This window comes from Paramormyrops kingsleyae, chromosome 18, assembly GCF_048594095.1.
Source record: "Paramormyrops kingsleyae isolate MSU_618 chromosome 18, PKINGS_0.4, whole genome shotgun sequence".
Classification (NCBI taxonomy): domain Eukaryota; kingdom Metazoa; phylum Chordata; class Actinopteri; order Osteoglossiformes; family Mormyridae; genus Paramormyrops; species Paramormyrops kingsleyae.
Window position 1 is genome coordinate 7,139,999 of NC_132814.1, and position 23,975 is coordinate 7,163,973.

Here is a 23,975-nt window from a genome sequence, read left to right on the forward strand (position 1 = left end):
ATTACCAAAGCACGATTAGCTGTTAAATAACAGCATCTGCTGTGCTTAATCGCACACGCTTAGCCTCTCCATTAACGGTGCCGAGGTCAGGAATCACTGGCGAGACAGACCCTCAGACCAGAGCCTCAGACCAGAGCCTCTCGCAGCACCGTCGCTGGACTTCCTCATATGCGCTGTGCTCGTCACGTTGTACACTGCTTCCAGGAACAGCCATCCAGTCAGGTTCATCTCAGCTTGATGAGTTTCTTATCCAGAAGGTACGAGCTAATGCAGACATCCTACCTTAGGCATATTGATTTCAGGGAGGCAGATAACAGACAACGATGGGGGTGAGGAGTGCTGGTTAGGCTCGGGCTGTATTACGTTAATACTGTATACCACAGTACTTTTGCTCAACAAATTTTATTGGAAAATTCCAGAATAGTATTGCCTTTACCATGGTATAATGTCTGGACAGAATTGCCAAGCCGGGTGCTGGCAGTAACACTACTTGCCAGCTGAACGACAGATTTCCGGGACATTGAGCATCACTCACAGGTGTCAGGGAGACGATGTTAATTTGCAGGCGACTCCAAGAACTTCCAGGAACAACAGGATGCCTGTTGATGTCACCTGGTTATTTCGTCAATTGTTAACAAGTACAAGCCCTGTCTGATTTGTCCCTGGCACAGTGACAAGTAGATTGCGATGGCCCTCTGACCGCAGAAGAAAAGAGCAGCCAGCAACACAAGAGGTTGCCTGAGAGTTTTTGAAGACGATGTGGCGAAAAGTAATTATCATTTCCGAGCTAAGTGGCAAGCGATGCCCCCCCCTCGCGTAACGTTTAGAGCCGCGCTGGGCAACTCCATCAGCCAAGGCTAGCTTCTCTAAGAGTGTCATGGAGATAAACGAATCTCAGAAAAATCTTAGCCAGCAAAAGGTTAATTAGCTCCAACTCGCAGACAACCCATGTTGTTTGGAAACTTAACAGCATCACAGAGTCAAATAATTTTTTGGAGATGTATTCATATTTAAAAAAAAAAACATTAGCTGAAGTTCTAAGTGGATTGAGGCTTAAGGGGTATGTGACCCAGTTCTTTGGGCTGTGCCTCATAATCTCCAGCAGTTGTGTAGTCTGCAGTTTCTCCCTGGATACCAGCTGCACTGGATGTCATATCTGAGGAATCCATAGGGTCAGAATGAGTGTCTCTTTCATTTTGCCTGCTCCCAAACTGGAACATTTACTAAAGTAAGTTCATAAAAAATTATAGTCACTGTGAACCCACCTAAATAATGCATTTATTCCAACTTTTCCATTATAGAGATCTACCCTGTAATGTAATCTCAGGAAATTTGCTGGGATTATATAGTTGTATAATTTGCATTACCACCAGAGGTGGATAGTTCAGGTCCAGAAAGTAAAAATCCAGACCAAGATTTTGTTTTAACCAACCAGTTGAGTACACTGTGACTGTGACTCTTTATACTCAACTGGTTGGCTGAAACAAAATCTTGGTCTGGAGTTTTACTTTCCGGACCTGGACTATCTACCTCTGATTAGCACTGCCTATTTATACTCATCCAGCCTACTATTACGATGAGATCTCCACTCTCAATACTATTACTAGGAGGAGAGATATTTTTGTACACCTAAGTAGAGAGGATTTGGATTATTGGAGATTAAAAACGAAAAGCCCCTTTTATTGAAATTTAGCCACAATCTAATTTCTACATTATGAGAACTAATGCAATATTATGAAGTTGAATTTTGAAATGATGCTATGAGTGAGCTGTACTGGATACAGATGCAGCACCGTTTGACTTGAAAGGACACGCGCCTGAAGACTAAACTGGGAAAATGTCTACCCTTTAGAGTACGTCATTTTATTGCTAATGCAGCAGCACTGACATTGTTGAAGAGGAAAATGTCACTCAGCATATTAACACGGGAAACCGTACCCAAACATTGCAAAAACACACATGACATACAATAGAAGATGAGACCCTGTGTGACCTATGTGTGAGCTACATGGAGAACACTGTGTCTGAGCCATGTGATGGTTCCTTTATGGGGTAGTGCTGGATTTTTTATGGTAACTAAATAGAACTGAGCTAGAACTTGCCTTCGTTTTTTTCGTACCGCTTTCGGTTAGATACGTCCACCGAGTCAGCGCCTTGCGAGTCAGCGCCTTGCGAGTCAGTGCCATGTGAGTCAGCGCCTTGCGAGTCAGCGCCATGCGAGTCAGCACCTTGCGAGTCAGCGCCTTAGCCTCGCTGTGCTGAGCATGTGCTGAGAAATTAAAATGTCTATATTAATAATCATTTCAGTGCTTTATTGCCCAAGATTATCATCCTGACTTATGGTGTTTATTTTTTCACACCGATGCGGCTATGAGCCTGTGTGCACTAGCAGGCAGAGGACATCTGGCTGGGACCGTCATAGTGGCATGACTGCGCTGCTGGAAATCAAAAAACACCAGCATGGTTCTGAAAGACCAGGCAGCAGGAGACGCATGTTTGAAGCCACCGTCCTAATAACTTAAAATCCTTGGCTGGAATTAATCCATTTCGCAACACATTGCTGTGAGTTAACGTTAGGGAATCATCAATCTTATTTACATCTATTTACTTAGCAGACGTGTTCATTTGAAATTCCGGATAGTCCAGAGAGCAGGGTCATTCAGTCCCTCGAGTCCCTCGGTTGGGGGCCTTCTTCAAGGGCCCAACGGAGAATACACTCTGTCGACCACAGGATATGAACCATCAACCTTCTGATCATGGGTATAGACCACAGTGTCTACTATGCTGTTTCATATCTTACTGTTAATCCTCTGACAAAGAAATAACGCTAAATGACTCCTGGAGAACTGTACTGAGGCCTGTGTATCAGTATTTTCCAATCCGGTCCTCGGGGACTGACAGTCATGCAAAATTGTTCACTGTCTGGCAGCAAGCTGAGAGGGAGCAAAATCATGGACCGTCTGTGGGTCCCGGAGGACGAGGGATGGGAAACACTGCTGTAGATCAAATATATGTCAGGTGAAATGTAGGACTCAAGGGATTTCTGAAAGTCTCTGCTTGGTTTCTGAAAACCACACTTGTTATTGGAAGCTAATATGCCCGGCAAGGCTAGTTATCTAATCCCATTAATTTACTGAAAATGACAATGTAACAAAAGCTTGACTGAAACTACTGTTTTTGCTTGGTAAGTGACTAAATATCACATCTCACTGCTGCGATTATAGGGGCTTTCGGTGCGTAATTATCCTTAAAAACGCTCAGGTTGAAGTCTCCACGTGTCGTGTTCATTAGAAGGACAAGTTGAAGATCGCGACGCTGTTGCTTCTGAACAGATATTTGCTGGCAGCAGCAAACTGATATCCCAGGAGGGCAGAGAGGCTGAGGAAAGCTAATAGTGTTATTAAGAAGCCAGGATTTAGAGCAGATGCAAACACTGAGGAAAAAAAATTAGGTCTCTGTCCCCACTCAAGTATTGTTCTAGACAGGGAGAATTACGTACCGTAAATGATTGGAAATGAGTTAGGATAAGTGTGTCATTCAAACATGGCTACCTAAGAGCCAGTGACTCACACTTCTTTGTGTAATGCAATCATTCTGATACTTTAATACTTTGATGTTCAGTGTTGAGCTGTAAGTGGCACAATGTAGGACATGTTTGTTGTCAGTGTATTCTGGCGAGTGTGTTGAGCCATTTCTGTATCATTGTAGGTTTTGTGTACGGCAGCAAAGTGCCACGTTAGCGCTGTTACATCACAAATTTAGTCTCGGGAGTTTTTACATGCAGTGTCTCTTTGCGTGAGTTTCCTCACAGCATATTAGCAAGTTCATATGAATAACATGGACAAAGAGACTTCAATAGACACAAGTCTTTTATTTTCACTTTTACGAAAAACAGAATTGACATAATCAGCTGGCCTTGAGGGCCTCCTCCCAGCTCGGGGCCCCAAACGGTTGTCTGTCTTGCCTGTCCTGTCGCTGTGCCTCTGGATGTATTAAATGCTTCTTCATACAGGTTGTTAGCCCCACCTCTCGAAAGCCGTCATTTGTGCTGCATCTCGGTGCCAGCTTTTCGATACCAGTTACTCTGGGGTCCCAGTCCCTGGAGGAGGGACCCCTTAGGTTGGACAGAGATTCGGGTTTCATGGCAGAGAATGAAAGACGTAAGGAACCACCGGGCACTACTACATGAAATTATGGGTTTTAAGTCTCCCTTTGCTTTTCCATTTTAATTTATATGCGTAACCGTTGGAAACCATCCCAGCAACAACATTACAAAAACACCAGTAATAAAGATACTTAAACACATGTGTAGCTCAAAACAAGGAGGTGAAAGAATATAATTTAAGATTTTTATACAGTGTTGTTTGCACCAACGGCAGTCCATGCATTCGCGGAAATAGCTTGCAAAGTCACTTCACAGATTTGTCTCATTAGTCTCTGGTGTTGGTCCTCATGAGATTTCTGTATATAGCTGTCATTTCGTTTAATTGCCTCTTCATTACCCACCTGAATTCACAAAAATTTCGTATGTGCTACGATTACAATTTATTACATTTTGTATCGGACAGTTAAACGCAAACCAGGGACCGAAGTAGTTTGCATCATCTTTTGGAAGACAGAACTCTGCCGTCACACCTAACCTTTGGTGGTGACATATTTTTTAGCTGCAAGTATCGATGTGTGTCCAACCCGAGCCTAAATAGGCACTGATGACAGTAACAAAGATGAAACTTGACGTGACTTCGGCTGTGTGGCGATCATTAAGGAATCGTAATCGAGAAAGAAAATGGGATGGAGAACAATATGAACAATATATCAGGGCAGAAGATGGCAAGTTTGTAATTGTTCCATTTCTAAAATAGAAAACACAGGCTCATGTTGGACCGGAAGGCTTGAAGCCCAAAAAATAGTAGAAATGGTGCTTAAGGAGCTCTTACTCTCTGCTTAGGCTCACATTTGGATGTATTATCCAATTACAAACTAGTACTTATGGTTTGAAGTTGAATGAAAGTGCCTATTCTGAAGCCTGCTCTGGTTCAGCCTGATTAATTCAACTAAATAGAAGGTTCTTCACAAAATGTGCTTCCTTTCCCCCAGCAGCTCGTCTATTGATCGCAGCTTTGCTTCTCCAGCTCTGCGTCTCGGTCTGGAGCCGTCAAACCGATTCTGAGCGGTTGACGGCGCCTACAGAGCCTAGACCTCACACACCGGGACGAGGATAAAGCACAGGGTACAGTCCACCACGTCACAGCGCCCAAAGCCCGGGTGGGGTTCATGCATAAAGCATCTGTCTCCAATGAAGAGTGACTGATCTTGTGATGAAGGTGTCCCTCTCAGGTGTGTTACTGTCCCATGGCAAGGAGAACAGAGGCTTCAGGGGTCTTTCTTGGCTCTGTTATCTCGGTGGTCTTTGAGCCACAGCCTCTCCTGCTCATTGGCCTCTCCTGCTCATTGGTCTCTCCTGCTCATTGTTCTCTCCTGCTCATCGGTCTCTCCTGCTCATCGGTCTCTCCTGCTCATCGGTCTCTCCTGCTCTTTGTTCTCTCCTCTTTGCTGCGGTAATACCTTCCGAAGACAAAATCACTGCTAAACTTATTTACTAACAATTGTGATAGGCAATACTTATAAAAAAGGAGACGGCATAAAGAGTCTGAATCACATAGGCTTAGGGTCACCTTCTTGTATTGGTTTTCGAAATATTACATTACAAAATAATAGACGTATAAACCAAAAATATCATAAAGACAAAGCCAACATACAAGTCAACTATTAAAAATCAAGAACCAAAAAAAAAAATTCAATTCAATTAAACTACATTCTTGCTTCTGTTCTCATTTTGTCACTCATTTCACGTTTTTAGGCAGCTCTCACTCAGCCTCCATGAACAGGCTGGACATTAAATTTAATCTCATCTAATCTGGCCCAGAATTCCCGCCACAGATGTACAACTAAATCGCTGTGCCGCGACAAAGACGATGATCCTGCCATCGGCCTACGGTGACGACATGTCCTCCCAAACTTCCACCAAGCAGACGTTTGCCTTCCGTTGCATCGGTCAGTCTCCCTTGAACGTCTTATCTGTGTGTAGCCAGCTGTCACTGTAAAGCAGGGCAGTAAACTCCAGCACAGCTCACAACATCATAAGGCATGGATTGGGTTCATGACTGACTTAAATACTTATTATACACGCTACATGTTGCATTCAGACTATAGAAGAGAACTGACTCTGGTATCGGTCCAGAGTGGCCAATCGGAAGGCTCGGGTGAATTCCCAGTGAGCCCCTTAGCTGCTGTGCTGGTCAGAAACGAAATAATTTGACAGGTTTAAAATTGAGTTGGTCAGATACAAAATTATTTTCCGCTTAAAATTCTACAACTAATCGCTTGCTATTGCTAATTACTGGAGGTTTCTCAAATGATGGACAGATATAGATGCCAGGCTGGGCCAAAAAAGTCAGACTGCTTAAACAGTTCGATATGCTATTTGTTATTTATTTCTTCGTGAAATGTCAGTAATAGATGTATCTGGATAATAAGACTTCAATTGTGACATCATGCATCAAAGCTCCCCAAGAACGAACACAAAATGAGCTGAAATTGGGCGTAAAACTCCAGGGCTGAAAATTAGTTCCTTTTGCGCTGCTCTTGTAGGATATATTTTAAAAATGACTGGGATGGATGCCACTGAATACGGAGAAGATTTTTGAGTTAGCTGACATTAATGAAGTATACAGACAGCATTGTCACCCCTTCCTCAATCCACCCTCTTCCAACACTGAGTCACGTCTGTGCGCTGGAGGTGTCCGGACAGTGGGTGTTAGGTCACCACAGAGCACGTCATGCTAACTGTCACTCAGCAGCATAAGAAATACCACAACACGGCACAGATGAAACACACATCCCTCAGATATACTGATAATCCTTTCGTTACCTCCATCCAAGAATTATTTTTAGTCAAAATTAGCAACTGTTAAAAATGACCTCCAGGTCAAAATTCAGATGGGTAGTTTGACATCGGTGTAGCTCATCTGAGAGCAAATAATGTTCTTTAAGATATTTCTCCTGTGCCTCCGTGGTGACGGGTCCAGTCCCTTATTAAAGCTTTGCCCGTTACAAAAGGTGAAGAGTACTGATCCCCCCGCAGCACCCCCACCAAAAATGACAAATGACAATATTATTGCCCTGGTTTCCTCTGCACTGTCATCGTGTGGCACCCCCATCCATTTTTTTGTACGTGGGGCCCCCTTCATTGACCAGCCCATTATTCTTCATTGTGCCCAATCTGCCCTTTGCTGACGTGATATAACTCCTTCCTCACGCCGGACAATCTTACACACCTCAGCTGGTTATCTGTTTACTCACCTGGGGGGGGGGGGGTCTTCCAAACAGATGAAATGCAGGGTTAAGTTTGCTGTCTGGTGTAAACAGACAGATATGCTTTTGACCTTCTTTACTGATTCAGTTAAGTCCAACTTTTGAATGAGAGGAGCATCCAAATAGATTATGACTATTTCTATGTCTGCTCCTGGGAAATGTACTTTCTCAACATCAGTGTTCAGCCAGTGGTCCAACATAACACAGAAAATATCTCTACAAAACAGAAAACCGAAGAATATTGGCAATAAATCCAGAACATGGCAGCGGAAATCTTTCGAATCGTCTCATCATTTTGGTGGTATACAGGCTTTATTCTGGACTCTCTTTGAAGAAGTACAGTCTAGGTCAGTGTTTCCCAATCCAGTCCTCAGGAGCCCACTGTAGGTCAATGTTTTTGCTCCCTCCGAGCTCCCTGCCAGACAGTCCACATTTTTGCTTCCTCCCAGCTCCCTAAAAAAGTGGACTGTCTGTGGGTCACCAAGGACCGGATTGGAAAACTCTGGTCTAGTGATTCACCCAGAATTTGTTCTGTCACCCTCTGCTCTTCCTCTCTATGTCTAATCTTTCTATTCCTTCCTGTGCCCTTTGTTTGATCATAATAATGAAGCCAAATAACTTGCAGCCACTTGAGCCAAGTGTTCTTCTACCTTACAGTACTCATGAGGGAAACAGGTTAGATAAATGAATTGGTTTTCTGAAATGTAATGAGAGGGGGGGCACAGGGGTGTAGCGGTTAGCACTGTTACGTCTGGGACCAGGGTTTGAGTCTCCACCAGGGCTCCATGTGTGTGGAGTTTGCATGTTCTTCCCGTGTCATCGTGGGGTTTCCTATGGATACTATTTCCCCCCACAGTCCAAAAACATGCTGAGGTCAACTGGAGTTACCACGTTGCCCGTTGGTGTACGTGTGTGACTGAATGGTGTGAGAGTGTGACCTGTGATGGGTTGGGGCCCCATCCTGGGTTGTTCCCTGCCTTGGACCCATAGGCTCCGGACCCCCCATGACCCTGAATCAGCTAAGCGAGCACAGAATATTGATTGATATGTTATTGATATGTATTTTACTGTAGATATTTTTGTATTTACATGCACTGTTTACGCTTTTGGATTTTTTTTCCAGGATAACTTGCCATCTCAGTTCAGACAGGAAGGTATTGTATTACTGTCATTACCACACTTGTAATATTCTGCATTGGATTAAATCTTAATCATTTGTCTGTGTTGTTTGAGAGTGATTGAATTTATCAGTCTCCTGTTCTTCAGGCTTTGCCACAGTTGCAGGAAATGCTTAGCATACCTGTGAGAATCACATGTCACCAAGTGCGGATGACAAAGTGACGCATGGCGGAAAGAACCGCTCTCTCCCACCCACGGAAAAATCTGTGCTTTACACTGTGTCAGTTTGTTTAACATCCGCCCCTTGCTGCCAGGTCGGCAGAGACGTACGGGGAGACGAGTGCTTCACAGTCAAGAAAGTTTCCTTTAGAGTAACATGGTTTAGATTACCCAGTGTCTGTCCCAATGATCTCGCTGTCTCTTGCAGCAGATGTAGAGATTTTGCATGGTCACATCCCTAGGCACCTAGATCACTGAAGAACAAGGACAGATGTCAAACGTAAAACCTAGAACACTGAAAGATATCGAGACGAATCATGATAGACTGAGCACATATGACATAACACATAATCGTCTAACCCAGTAAAACTTCTGCGAATGCACCGTCATGCGGAACAGCATGGGCTGTTGAGCTTGGCAAATTTTTTGCATACGAGGTACCTCCAGTTTTTGTCGTTACCTTGGTGAAGAGGTCAGTCACATACTTATGGTTCTCGATAACACAAGACTTCTGCTGGCTGAACTCAGGAGGCATCAAAGCCAGTGTATCAAAAATCATGAAAAGGCAGCTGATTTTGCGCAGAACATGGCCCATTAACGCTAAGGCTGTGAGTTTGGTGTTAAGGTCCAGCTCTCGTTTGATGCACCCCGTCTCTTGGGACCAGCTTTCCAGAAAATACTTCTTCAGAGAGCTGCTCTTGCCCCCCCGACCTTTATCTTTATCTTTGAATTTCTTGCCGCCTCTCTGTTTATTCTCTATAAGAGCAGCACAAGCTCTAAGTAAATTTTTCTTTTAATCTGATCAGTAGTGGTGCGGAGCTTCCCCGCAGCACAAGGGCTAGCTGAGAGAGCTGAGGGCCGCTTTCTGTTTGCATGTGGAGAGCTGAACCTGGGAGTGAGAGCAAAGCTGGCTATGTGAAATATACAAGTTACTGCAGTCAAAAATGATACTTTTATTTGCCATTTGTGCAAGTACACGTTCATGAAGATAATTAATTCTTCGGCTTTAGCCTTTCCCATGTTGCTCTTGGATGAGACACACATATATAGGTCTCCCCTGCTTTGCGAATGTTCGCTTTAAGCCATGTCGCTTTTACGAAAGACCTACATCCCCACCTGTTTTCGCTAACCGAGAACAAATCCAAAGAGGATTTTTGCTTTTACGAAAAAATGAGAAAAGTCAAAATAGCGTTTATTATTATTATTTATTAGCGAGCTAATTATAGACATACCGTCATGCGCCGCATAACAATGTTTCGGTCAGTGACGGACTGCATATGCGACGGCCCTCTCATAGGATTGTAATGGAGCTGAGAAATTCTTATCGTTTTGCAACGTCATTGTAACGTCATAGTGCAACGCATTACTCGCTGCATTGCTCGTGGTATAAATGTATAGCACATACAATTATGTATAGTACACAACACTTGATAATGATATTAAACAACTATGTTACTAGTTTATGTATTTACTATACTGTAGTTTTTTCTCGTCATTAGGCTTTACCATGTAGCTTTGGTGTGTAGTACAGTAGGCTGTACCTTCTAGGTATGTGTACACTCACAACGGCAAAATCACGTAATGACGCATTTCTCAAAACATATCCCTGTCGTTAAGAGATGCAGGATTGTATTGATTCTGGTGAAGCTACACTGTACATACATTATTTCCACTTTATATAAACTGTGTATTTACTGTATGTTAGTGTTATTTTATGTTTTATGTATTATTTGGTATGATTTAGTGGGTTATTTTTTCGGTCCGGAAACGGCCAAAAAACGTTTCCCTTATAAGTTAATGGTAATTGTTTCTTTGCTTTACACCATTTCTGCTTACGAAAAGTTTCATCGGAATGCTCCACTTTCAGGTAGAGGGGGAATCCTGTATATGTAGAAGGGAGTGAAATCTGAAGACAGAGCCCAGGATCACCATTTATCCAGTACTCCTGGAGTAGTTTTTAGGTATATGGCTCTTGCTCAAAGATCCCACAATGATATGATTACAGAATAGTACACATGGTCTTAGTTTGCCTGCTCTTGTCATATACAGCTTTACTGACTGGCACTTTAGTATAAATACCATTTTCATTTTATGTGCAAGTTTATAGTCCTATATTATGGCTAAGTGATTAGCCAAGAGAATTTTGAAATTACGATCAGGTGATAGCAGTTTAATCCCGTGTCTCTGTGAGGCTGTAATGTAAACCTCTGGGTCCCTTAATTGTAGGACTGCAGATATAGAGCTTCTCATCAGGCAGCAATGTAATGTAATAGCTGGTCATGCATTGGCACTAAGCTGTATTGTATTACATAAGGCTATTGCACCAGCATGGTGGTTCAGTGGGACGTTCTGTTGCCTCTCCAGCTCCAGGATTGGGGGTCTGAATCCAGCTTCTGCTTGACGTTTGTGGAGTTTGCATCTCGCCCATGTGTTGCACAACTTTCCTCCCAGGTTTGAAACATATAACTAAGCTGATTTCTGTCTTTAAATCGCAATCCGGTACTAGTCATGTACAGCAAAAAAAAAAAGTATCTAGCCTTTTTTACAGTGAGAGCTACTTTTACAAAGAGTATTATCTGGGGAGTCGTGATGTATATCTCACGAACCTGGAGTAGGGGGAGATCGCTAATGAGGAGCGTAATGTGTAGTACTGTGGGACGTGTTAATGTTCTCTGATTAAAGTGAATTAACATGTTTCAACAGCTTATTGTCTCCAGTTTATTACGGAGGATGGAATGCAGCTACAAAGGCAAACTAATATTCTCCTTCTTCTATTCTGTTGTTTTTATTATTACTGTTACTAGTAGTGTTCCTGTTCATTTGTTTTTCCTTGTTGTGTTTTATTTTGACGGCGTAACAGTGCCTTGTGACCTCTTGTCTGTGAGAGGCACTTAATGCAGTGGTACCTCAGTTCTCAAACTCATTAGAACTCGAATTTCTTAAAAGTTGAACCAACCAGTTTGAAAAAAAAGTACCTAGAGCTCGATCTGAATCTCAGAAGTCAAACCGTGAACGCCGACCTAAGATAACTTGTACTTGCGGGGGAAATGAGTCACGCGGCACGTCTCTCAGCGGAAACAAAGGGTAACGCTTCAGTCTCAGCCTGGCATTCGCTGTGATAGCATCCTGCATGTTTACACTAGCTGAATACATATATTTAGACAGTAAAAATACATTTAGACAATGATAGACAGTAACAGTAATTATTATATAATAAAATACATTTAAAAATAAAGATTTCTTATTTTTATCTAATTATTTTTATATTAATAATAAACCATTAATACATTTAATTATAATAATATTGTCGTGCCGAGAGGGGATGGAACGGAGACATAGGCGCAGACTTCAGGGTATCGGGGAATACGGGGTTTAATTACAGGTAAGGCAGGCAAAACAGAGATGGACAATACAATGACAGGACTGGGGAAACAAACTGAAACGCGGACTAAATACAGAGGGCTAATGACAACAACCAGAAACAGCTGATCACACGGGGATTCCACACGGGGTTAACGAGGGGGCGTGGCACACGGAAGGAGCGAATGATCGGGGCAGGACACATTGTTTGGATACATTTATTTTCTTACTTTACAAATTACTGTTTTGATAAATGTGCTTAGATGTGTTTAGTACAGTATATGCTCTTCTTGTTTTATCCGGTTCATTTTGTGTTTAAATGCTAAAAAAACAAACATATTTAGGTGTAATTTTTTGGGGCTGGGAACAAATTAATTGGTTTTCCATTATTTCTTATGGGGAAAATTCGATCACAACTCGAACTTTTTAGGATTTGATCCAGAGTTATGAACGGATTAAGTTCGAGTTCTGAGGTACCACTGTACATAAATTTTACTTACTTCCTGACTTACTAATATGAGTCCCTGTAACACTGACCAGCATAACCGGACGGACGGGTTGATGCAGTGGCATCAGAAGGAGTTTGACACTGGGGGGGGGGGACCAAATTTGCCCCGGTGGGGTGAGGGTGTGATGTATATGATGATGACATAGTAATGGACACACTTGCAATCACATCATGATAGAATGCTATGTAAGAACAATCTTAAAGGTTTCATCATTTATATAAAATAAAATAAAAGTAACCCTCTTTAGGTTAAGGTTGATGTTAGGAATGCACTCTTAGGAATCTTATGAACAGCGATAGCAAAACTCAAAAATATCACAATGTGATTTCCAATAGACATTGGGGGGGTCATGTCCCCCCTACCCCCATATTAACCAGGCCGATGGGTGGATGGATGGATGGATGGATGGATGGATATAAATTCTGAGCACAAACTGGCCAAGATCCGTTATTGTCATTTTTATGTTTGCTGCTGACTGATTAGGCCGGCAAATGGCCCCCAGCCCCCAGCCCCCAGCTGCTCCTCTGTCCCCAGTGACATAGCAGCAGGCGCTCCTGTAATTTTACTTTAAAATCCGTCCCCTCCCACTCCCTTTGCAGTGATACCTATTCCAAGTTCATTAATTCAATAGCTGCCCCTACATTTGCCTGAATATGCTGCAATTTAGCCACAGAAATAAATATCCTCTTGGAGCTTAGCAATAAGCACTTCCCCATTTCATATTGCCCAGTGAGGTCCCAGGGGGGCAGGTCAGGTGACTCTTAGGGTCGTCATGCCTTTTCCTTCGCTTCCTACGCCTGATCCTTATTGGCTCACGGTGTATATACAGTATGAGTGTGATTCGTAATCCGCCTGCCCAGACCCAGATCCCTGCCTCACCTGTAACGTGTAGCCGCGCCGTGACCTGCCGCCGTTCTGGCTTTTCTGTATGTCTCTCTCCTCATGCTCACACCAAAGCCGTCTCACCCGCCGCCTTCGTCTCACCTATATTTCCACCGTCACCCCCAGACACAATCCCCGATTCCCCATCATCCGGCTTTGCCTACTATCTGGAATAAGCGTCGTGGTTTTCGGAAATCTACGATTTTTATCTGTTTTATTTATCTGGGCGCCCATTCTGTGTCTGAGACTTTAACTTTTTATCAGCCAATTTTTCAGTTGATTTGTCTGCCATTCTGGGTGGTGTTAAGGTCCAGTGCAGCATATAACAAGGTTGTTTCCTTCACATTCTGAAGGACAGTGACTGTGTCTTACATCCTGCTTCTTATGCCTATATTGATTGAATGAATGAATGTTACATTTATATTGTACATATTATGTAAGCACTTTTCAAACACGCAAAGCGCTTTAAGGAACCAATGGGGAACCACTTCAACCGCCACGGTGTAGCCCCACCCGGGGGTTATGCCACGATATTATGGTGCCATTTGTCAAAAACACCAAATTCTTTATCAGTGGATATTTACGCAAGTCTTTAATTTTAAATATGGCCAAACAATTTTATGGAACTAGCAGCACCACTTTACAATGAGGCTTCCCTTTTGCCACTTATAAATGGTCGTAACTCTTTAATGGAAAAAAACAGTTATAATTTAGGATTGTCTCTTAATGATTTACAGAGTGTTCCAACCTAATTAATGACCTGATTATTAATCATTCATAAACCCTTTATAAGGGAAGTTTTGTCGTAAAGTGGTACCAAACTAGCTACCATACTTTTGGAGCTGCTCTTAAGGATTGAGACGTTGCTCACTATTGAAAATGCTGTAACATACAGCAGTCTATGTAGATATCGACCAAGCCCAAGTCTCTGTTGTAAAATCGATCATTTCAGCAGCTTTGTAAATACACCACGGTGTTAGCGTGGCACTCATGACACGGGCATCGGGGCTAGGTTAGATGTCTCAGGCGCATGAGTGGGCTGCCCTGGCCGCGCGGGTCAGCTGGCAGAGCCGTCCAGGTTCGAGCGCGGACCGGCGCATCAGCCCCCGTCAGAGTCGCCCAGCCTTCGGCGGGGCTCTGAGGCTCTGATCTTAATGAGGCCGTTAAAACCTCCCCGAAGTGGAGTGACGCACAGTCAGAAGGTCACGGTGTCATGCTCACCTCACACCCCAATTAGGGGCACATTGTGTCTCCGTGGCGACAAGCGGCGTCCTCACCATGCCAACCGCGGGATGAGCACATTCCTTCCTGAGCTGTCACCTGATCTGTGTCCCCTAAGATTTCATAGGGTTTATGGGACAATTTTTATCTGATTTATAACGTTGTTATAAACACACCGTGGTCATTCATTCTGGGTTCATCGGTAAGTGTAAGTTATCACAGTTCAGTCAAAGAAAACAATGAAATTCTTGTGTAACAAGAACAAGACAGTAGTGCAACATCGAAACACTACAGTACAACAGCACATAAAATAGTGGTAGTAACAGAGCAACAGTGGTAAAATGGTGCATGAAAAGTGTGCAAAAACCAATGCAGTATTGTGAAATATGATAAGTTAGAACTAGTTACAACAGTAACAGTTACTACTGAAGTACAAATAATGAACGAACATAGTAGTTAACTGAGATAAAAGATGCACCATGATTCATTAATGATGAGACATGAGATCAGTATGTAACTAAGACTTAGTTTGTGGTTAATTAAGAACAAAATATTACATTCATTGTGCTTCCTCAAGTAAAATGTTGCCGTTACAATAAACGCAGGAGGATTACACTGGGTTGGGGCATTGTTTTCGGGGTTTTGGTGTCAGAGTCACAGGGTGTTTACAGTCCCGATGGCTTGTGGGAAGACGGCGTCCCTGAAGCGCGTGGGGCAGGTGGGGATGCTCCTGTAGCGTTTAGCGGAGGGCAGTGGTATGAAGAGGGCAGGAGCGGGGTGACTGGCGTCCATGGTGATACTCGGCCATCTCCTGACAGAAGGCTGGTGTAAATGGATTGGAGCTTCAGAGGCTCAGAGCCAGTGATATTGGAGGCTATCCTGACTGAAATTTGCAGCAGAGTGAGATCTTGGGCTGTCAGGTTACCAAACCATGCCGTGATGCCTCCTGTCAGGCTGTGCTCAGTGGTGCCGTGTTAGAAGCCTCCTCTGGAACAGCAGTCAGCAGTGTTGAGGATGCAGCTGGTGTTACGAGACCATGAGAGAAAGTCTGAGAGTAGGAGGCCCAGGAATCCACAGGTTGAACTGTTGATGCAGAGTAGGAACCCCGATATGCTCTTCTTGGAGTCCATGACCAGCTCCTTTGTCTTGTTGACACATAGAGCAGGTTGTGTTATGGGCACAGAACATTCCGGCCTTTTACTTCCCTCCTGAAGGCACCCTCCTCATCATCACTGATGATGATGACTGCAGATGTGACAATGCTATTGCCTGCATGCCTTGCCACATAGTCTTCGGTGAACAGACTGTATAATGGGCTACGGCAGCAAGCCTGCGGCAAACCGGTGCTGAGGATCAATGTGGACGAGGTTCTGTTTCCGATTCTCACTGCCTGTGGCCTTTTAGTCAGAAAATCAAATACCCAGCCACAGATGAAGCTGCACAGACAAAGGACTCTGAGTTTTAACACAAGTTTTGATGAAGAAATAGGGATGAATGTAGAGTTGTCGTCAACGAACAGCACCCTGACATAGATGTTCTTGCTTTAATGTTGTTACAGAGCCGTGTGTAGGACAAAAGGGTGGTGGTATCTTCCATAGACACGCGGCACCTGTAACTTAAATCCGGGGTATCATTATTCCCATAGAACAAGACTAGTCTTCAGAAGCACTTCGTCATGATGGACGTGGGAGGTGAGACAGTAAACACTGAGGCAGGAGACGAGGTTTCTTTGGCACGGGTGTGACTGTGTTCTTAAGATGGACAATTTCAAGACATTTGCGAACACCTCTGCGTGTCTTGAAGACGTGACACAACGCTGTCAGGACCAGTGGCATTACAAGAGTTCAGACATTTAAAAGTTAAAAATTTGTCACATGCAGTGCAGCTCCGTGGGAAGTAAACATAACCTCTTCTGCTGGATTTGGGCTGTGGCTTTCAATCCAAGATTAAAGGTTGTATACCACATCAGGGAGCGAGGCAGTGGTGTCCGCAAGCACTGCCAGGATTTTGTAGCTGGTGGGTATTGCTTACAGTGCTTTCCATAACAAGAGGGATCACAGCTGCTGCAGTTATGTATTTCAGACTCATACAAAGTGTATTTTGTGGCCCAATTCAAGTCTATGTCGTCAATCAGCTGTTTGTTAGTTTCTGGAATGTTTCCAGCGTGACCTGGAGGGCTTGGGCAGACTGAGATAAACCGTCAAACACCTGCAGCTCGTCCGCCTATCAGCTGCGAGCCTCCTGACGCCCTGATTGGTGAAAACTGCTCTGCACGGAACTGCGTGACATGTGGCAGGTAGAGAAAACGGCAGCCTTGGCAGCCAGCGTATCTCTGGGAGTCCGCATACCTCATCTGCAAAGCATGCTGGGACTTCATGAAGAGGCACAGATCCGCAAAGGAAGCAGGGGCTGAACACGGAATGGCAAGAGAAACATGTGGCATTTTCCAGACATACAAAGATATGAGAAAAATTATTGTTGTGTGTTTTAAGCAAGATTTAGCTGTTAAGGTTCAGTGCTCTTGGGTAGAGTAGTCAGAGGCGGACTGGCAACAAAAAGCGGGCCGGGAATTTTCTGCTGATCGTGGGGGGGGGGTCAATCACAATCAATCGATTGGCAACCAATGAAATAAAGCATTACCCAGAAACCATCTCCTGCGATCGACTGACAGGCCGGGCACCCCTGGTATATAAGCTGTATAATGTATATCATGCTGGGGTTGGCGACGAAAGGGCGGCCTCACAAAATCAGGCCACCCGGAACATTCCGGCATTTCCTGATGGCCTGTCCCTGCCTGTGTGTGACACTGCATAACACTATCATTAAATGGCTGCAAGTGAAATTTGGTAGAAACACTTTCGAAAGCTGAACCATCAGATGACAAGCTAATGAAATTTATGTAGAAAGTGATTATTTCTTGCCCCTTGTTATCATTTTTTTGTCTTTATAATGCTTGGAAATGTAACTCATACAATACACAATTCACATTGACTTGGTCTGAACAGATACCAGAATAAGATGTAGTGCATATATACTGAACTAGACAATGAGCCTTTTTTATGCAAATTGCAATATTTAAGCATATCCATCTCTAACCCATCTCTCAACTTGAATCCGTTTTTTTTTGTTCTCTATATAATGTAGCAAGACACATATTGCTTTAATCAGGCATTTCTCAGTGTGCCTCTCGCTACTTCTACGGCTGCGTGGGCAAACCTTCCACGGCGATGCAGACAGTCCTTTGCTAGTCTGCACACACCTCCATATTGCGTAGAATGTTCTGTGCTGATCCCATGTTAAGATAAGGCACCGGCCCTTTGCATATTTGGCCTGCACATTGCCGGCTGCTGAAAGTCTGTCTGTCGCTGTACAGCCGCGTGCAGTGAGGTTCGGCTTTGTGTTCCGCGTTTGGACAGAACAAGGGAGCGAGAGCGAAAGCAGCAGCCGCTGAGGGTCCGCAGACTGGAATTAATTTCTTCTGCTGATAATACCATCGACCCGAGAGTGGAATTGTAGGTCAGAAAATGTCCTCAGACGATTAATTAGAAACCAGTGTATCACAAGAAGTCTGGGTTTGTAATCATTTTTTTTTTTTACTGGACACAATTAATAAATTATAATGAGAACCATTAAGCATTGCAGTATTGATGTTGTGTTCAAATAACTATAATTGTAGAAGATTCACTGTCATTTATTGTCTACCAGATACTGCCATTATAAGCAACAAAACCATGTGTTTCGTGTTCGTGTTCCTGTTCCAAAAAAGGCTTTCAGCCACCTGTGGAATATTGGCTGCCAGTTCGCCACAGCCTCTGGAAAGCATCCTTAGTGAATTCACAAGGAAGCAAATTAATATTGCCCAGTACTCTGAATGCCTGTAATGAAGCGTCACGCCAGCCAATTCTGTTTGTGCACTCCAAAGCTAAAAGAAAAAAAAAAACATTTTCATTTCCTGGAGTACTTACGCTAAAAGCAGAGGCAGAGGTGTACTAATATATGAAGATGTCAAAGAGAGCGGTAACTAAGTCAAACGTGAAAATGGGTGTAGCATTCGTTAGCACTCTCAACTGTAGAGACTCCCTATATAAGTGAAAGCTCTGTTTGGTAAACAGGGAAAATATCTGTTTCGCCGATTAACAAAACTAAGAATAGTGATTGCAGCCTGTGCCGCTTAGTCTGAGTGTTCAGTACTCAACGAATCTGAGCTGACTGGTAACACAATGGTCACAAATAATGTAGTAATACACTCTTACTTAAAGCATCAATTAACCAGTAACTAAGTGTTAGTTACATACTAAGAATCAGATTTTAAGTATTTTAAGTTACACAAGGAATTTGGTTCCGGCTGTTGGTGTCTCTCACATTAGACAGACAATATGCAGACAATGAACATATAATTTACAGACAATTCACAATATACAAGCCATTTACAGATTAAATACAAGACAAGTGATATAGTGCCATCAGCAATACTGATTATGTATAAGAATGATATTGTACAATGCAGTATTTGTAAATGTGAGGCTGTGGTATAGTATAGTATAGTATAGTATAGTATCAAACATAGGAGCATGTTCATTCATCATTAATCATTCATCACTTTTCATATATTTTATGCAAGCACTGTATTACTTAATTATTTGTTCCTGAGTAGTACCTGAGTAACTAAGTTATTTGTGCCCCTTCAAGTAATGTGTTACCGAACTAATTTCTACCTATGTTGTCATGCAAGTTCTTCATATTGTTGACAGTAGCTGACGTTTAAGCAATAATATTCCCACTCTTTTTGCTCCTGTAACATTTTAAAATGGTGTAATGAAATGGTTTACTCATGAATGTTCTTTTCTAGCGGATTTAAAGCATCTTCTAAAATGAAAATAGAGGTTTTACGTCTTTGCGTATCTGGCACAGCATTTGCATGCCTTGATGGGAGAGAGAGAAAAAACCCAAAGCGAACTGTCTTTGCTTCTTACAGGTACGAGCTGGCAGAGCTTGTTCACGTCTGATTGCCAAACGGGGATTTGCAGGTTCTGAGAGCCGAGGAATCGGGGGACAAGCGTGGCAGAGCTGAATTCTCACAGCCCTGGGGCAGGAACGAGCTGAGCTGCTTGCTTGGATATTGATGTGGGGGGGGGGGGGGGGGAATGTACCTTAGTGTAAAGTAAATAAAGACAAAACCGTAATTTGTGGTAATTTAAAGGGAAGTTAGATTGGCTGGAAGCTTTCAGCAGAACATATCCACAAATCTTCGAGGCTGAATTACCGATTCCAAATTGGCAAAATATACAGTTGCTCTCACCAGTGAATTAGCCTTAATGACTTGATTTCCTGCTAGTTTGAGTCCCGTCTGTGATTGCTGTCAAGGGCATTCTGCTAATTTATTATCTTTCTGATCGTAAAAATAATATTACATCATCGACTAATGGATCTGATTCCAGTCCCTGCCAGAAGTCAAATAAGCAGAGTTGGCAACTTTGGTGAGCTGGCTGACATGAGATTTTCAATTTGAGACACGTCTGCACACGTGTTTACATGCATGTAGTAGTTCTATTACCTTGTAAATAGTCTGTAGGGTTTGCAAAGAATGATATAGATTTGCCGCAGGATTTCTTGTGTGTGCACGACAGTCAGAAAGTGTGAGTGTCACGCCGGATGCGTGAGTTGGCAACCTTGCGAATAAGGCATCGACAAGACAATTTGTGAAGGAAATTGATTCAAGAGAAACCGACTGTCTTTTTGCCATATAAATATATTCAGAGTTCCAGTCTTGTCACCGATGCAGAAGGGAATGCTGGTGTGATCCCACAGGTGTCCCCTTTTGTGTCCCTGGCTGCTCATCGTCATTCTTCCGAAGCCGCTCAGCCAGCAATGTGGAATGTGTGTTTCACCAGCATGCCGTCGCTCGCAGCAAAGCATACAATGCAAGCTCTTAGAGACACGTAGAATCGCAAATCTGCTTCCACGCTCCCTTCTGTCTCATCCCTGCACGTTTTCGGTTGTCTCTCAGCAGCTGGATGTCTTAATACGACTTTCGCTGAGATGAAGACGGACTTTGGTCAACTCGCTAATTTTAGCATTATGCTAACTGGCGTCCAGTCTCACAGCTGTCAATTTCTCTTACAGCCACGCTGGGGACGCTGGATTTCAGTCTGCTGTACGACCAGGAAAACAACGCCCTGCACTGCACCATCAACAAGGCCAAGGTAGGGGCAGGTTAATGTTTCAGATGCACGCGGTGCGTCTCCAGCACCAATCAGGGTAAGTGCTCATACCCACCAGCATTTTTACTGCTTCGCATTCATTTCAGCTTCATTCATTTTTTCCGCCTTTTGTCTCGAACGAATAATTTGACCTTCAGACACCTCCAGCAGCAAAATAAAAGCTTTCTTAGCAGGGAATCTTCCCTATAAATAAGCCATCAAAAGAAACATTCCCACATTGCACTGAAGAATTACACCCAGGGGTGTGTGTCGATAGCGTGCATCGAGAAAACGTAGGGAAGCCTTGTGAAGCACACCCTCCCATCTAATTAAACGGCCTGTTAAAACAGACAGCGTGCAGTAAACCAATGCAGCCTTCAGCCCTTAATTCTCTCATGCCCATGAATCATGATGCTTCCCCTGTTACAAGTCACAGTTTTTGGCCCTGGACCCACACAGGCTGCAGGGTGCAGTGCATGCTGGGAACTGTTTATCTGCTGACTTCCTTCCTTCCATTCAGCTGAGCAAGTCATAAATTAACTGCAACTGTGAAGTCTTGGGAGCGAAATCTTTTCAGTTGGAAATCATGGTGTTGTCCTCCTAAATTTGAATTTATGTTAAAACATCTTTGCTAGGATTTTCACACAGGTTTAGTCCGGTTTTGTGTAAAATATAGTTGACTGCAATACCCCCCTTCCCCCACCCCGATCTCTACACTGCATGGCATAAACTCCCACCTTTGACTACGGGAGTTGGCCTGCCTCTGGCCAAAATTGAGTTTTTTTTTTAATCAATATAGATAGTGGACTGCTAAAGAAAATCACTCCCCTGCCTTTTCTTGAATGTAGTTGCTTCCAAATCCTGCAGCAGATGGTGCGTGTTCCAGATTAGCACTGAGGAATTGCCTGTGTGTGTTTGTATTTGTAACCACGATACACACAAGGTGGCACAGAAGGACACCAGTGCCATAAAACAGGCAGACAAATGTAAATATAAGGCCATAATAAAAGCCCGGAGAGTTTGCTAAATCAGTTTGTTTCATAATACTGTTATATTGGACTCACTTTGAGCATCTTTAAGTCTGTTGTGGATAGAAGGAAAATACCTAAATGTATTGATCTGTATGTATTTTCAATTAGCTGTGTGTTAATTTTTCAGCTTTGCTGGGCATTTATATTTCAAGGCTGTAATGATTCTGCTGACATTTCAAAAATCAAAAAGCAGAAGCAGCAATACTTGACCCTTTGCATCCCTAACCGGATTATTGAAATAATTGAGCACATTGTGGTGCCTGAGGTCCGTCTACAGCGCCCCCCTCAGCCCGGCGAGCCTGGCAGTCATTTATGCTGCCCTAAGGGCGTTGACCCTGCACGGTATCTGGCTGATACCCTGATACTGGCCTTAAAAGAACGATAAATCTGTGATACAGTCCTGCCTCTTATTTAAGCGTTCCCAAGAACACAGGAAAAATACTGTTTCAGTCCAAGGCAGGAAGAACATTACAAAACCTAATTTTATTCAATGTAATATCTCGTAGCTCACTACACAGGGACCTCAGTAATAGAGAGCTTGGATTTTAAGTGTCCCCACCTTTTTCCAAAAAGGGTATTTTCCTTGACACGAGGAGTGTCTGTCGGCATCGGAATCAGTAACACTCCTGTGGAGGGACATGCCCAGAGCCAGAGAGTCTCTGCGGTCCCTGTCACACGAAGCATTATCACAAATGACAACAATAGAGTGCAGGGAGACAGACTCTCTGGAATCATCTAAGAAAAGTGGCCTTTGTTAAAACCCTTAGCTCCTCTGTTTATTAATTTGAGCGATGTTTTTTGGCACGTCTTGAAATGCAAATTTGATATATGAATATTTCTCTCAATATATATACACACACGTATGAATATGAATGCATGTATATGTGTATGTATGTATGTGTGTGTCTGTATACACACGCTTGCTTAATTCAGTACAAATATTGCAAATGTATTGGTTTTATAACAAGATTCATTATTTAATTAATTTGCATTAAATCATATAAGAAAAAAAACAGTATTTTTCAAGTAAAACATTCATTTCAAGTAGTAATAAATTAAAACCCAAATTATACTTCAGAAAGAGCTGTTCTGAGTTAAAAAGTTCATTGCCAAGCAGTCTCATTGGGTGCTTTTTAATAAGTAACACCTTTGCAATAACATTAAACACCAAACATTTGTGTTTAGTTTCCCTATGGGAGCCAATGACTACAACTGCAGTTAATATCAAAATGGTAAGAACAGAACTGAATGAGTCAGTCAGAAACATTATGATACATAATAAAAAGAAAATATCTGTGCAGGAGATAAGTGCTGAATGTGTTAAACGTTGCTTGTCAATGGACTTTTGTTATGAAAGCAACAAGTTTGCAACATTTTTACAGAATTAAGCATCCCAAACCTTCCTGTAAGTACTGTATGTATAGTGACATAATTATGTTCTTAATAATAATATATATTAAAACACTGTTAGACATGATACATTTAACTTTACTGCACATAATTTATGATGCAATGTACACATTTTTTTAGTAATTAACCTCAAGTGATTAGTCACTGCTAATGCACTGTGGCCAAATAGTCTGTCAATTTCCGAAAGTCTCCCTTCAATACCGTATTCCTCAGAACCCATGCCGGAACAATCTCAGGTACACTTCTCTTCACACTGAGATCTGGATTCCTGACAACCTCCCACCCGACTGGGCCTTCAGAAATTCAGAGCCCACCACATGAAACAAGGCCTGCAGACATGGACTTGATGTCAGTGTGTGGCACAGCATTCACACCCGCGCATATTCACACGACACGCATCATAGAGGGAGAGCAGCGTAAGGCCGCCAATTCACCCAGCAGGAATAAAACCAGTGTTCCCAGAGAAAAGCCATACCAAAAAGGATGGAAAGCTCCGGTCCAGAAAGTACAAATCGACACCCAGGTTTATGTTTCAACCAACCAGTGCTCTGTGTCTGTGACTTTTTAAACTAAACTGGTTGGTTGAAACAAAACCTGGGTGTGGATTTGTACTTTCTGGGCCTGAACTTTCCACCTCTGCGTACAAGTTA

The 23,975-nt window shown here is 43.0% G+C and overlaps 1 protein-coding gene across 6 annotated transcripts in view; it reads left to right on the plus strand.

Annotated features, from left to right (window-relative positions):
• Nucleotides 1–23,975, plus strand: part of doc2b (double C2-like domains, beta) — a 209,524-nt gene that overhangs the window by 135,211 nt on the left and 50,338 nt on the right. For all 6 annotated transcript variants that reach the window (XM_072701925.1, XM_072701923.1, XM_072701926.1 and 3 more), the window contains one exon: nucleotides 20,808–20,887. In XM_072701925.1, the coding sequence (XP_072558026.1) occupies nucleotides 20,808–20,887 (80 nt within the window). The remainder of the gene's footprint in view (nucleotides 1–20,807; nucleotides 20,888–23,975) is intronic.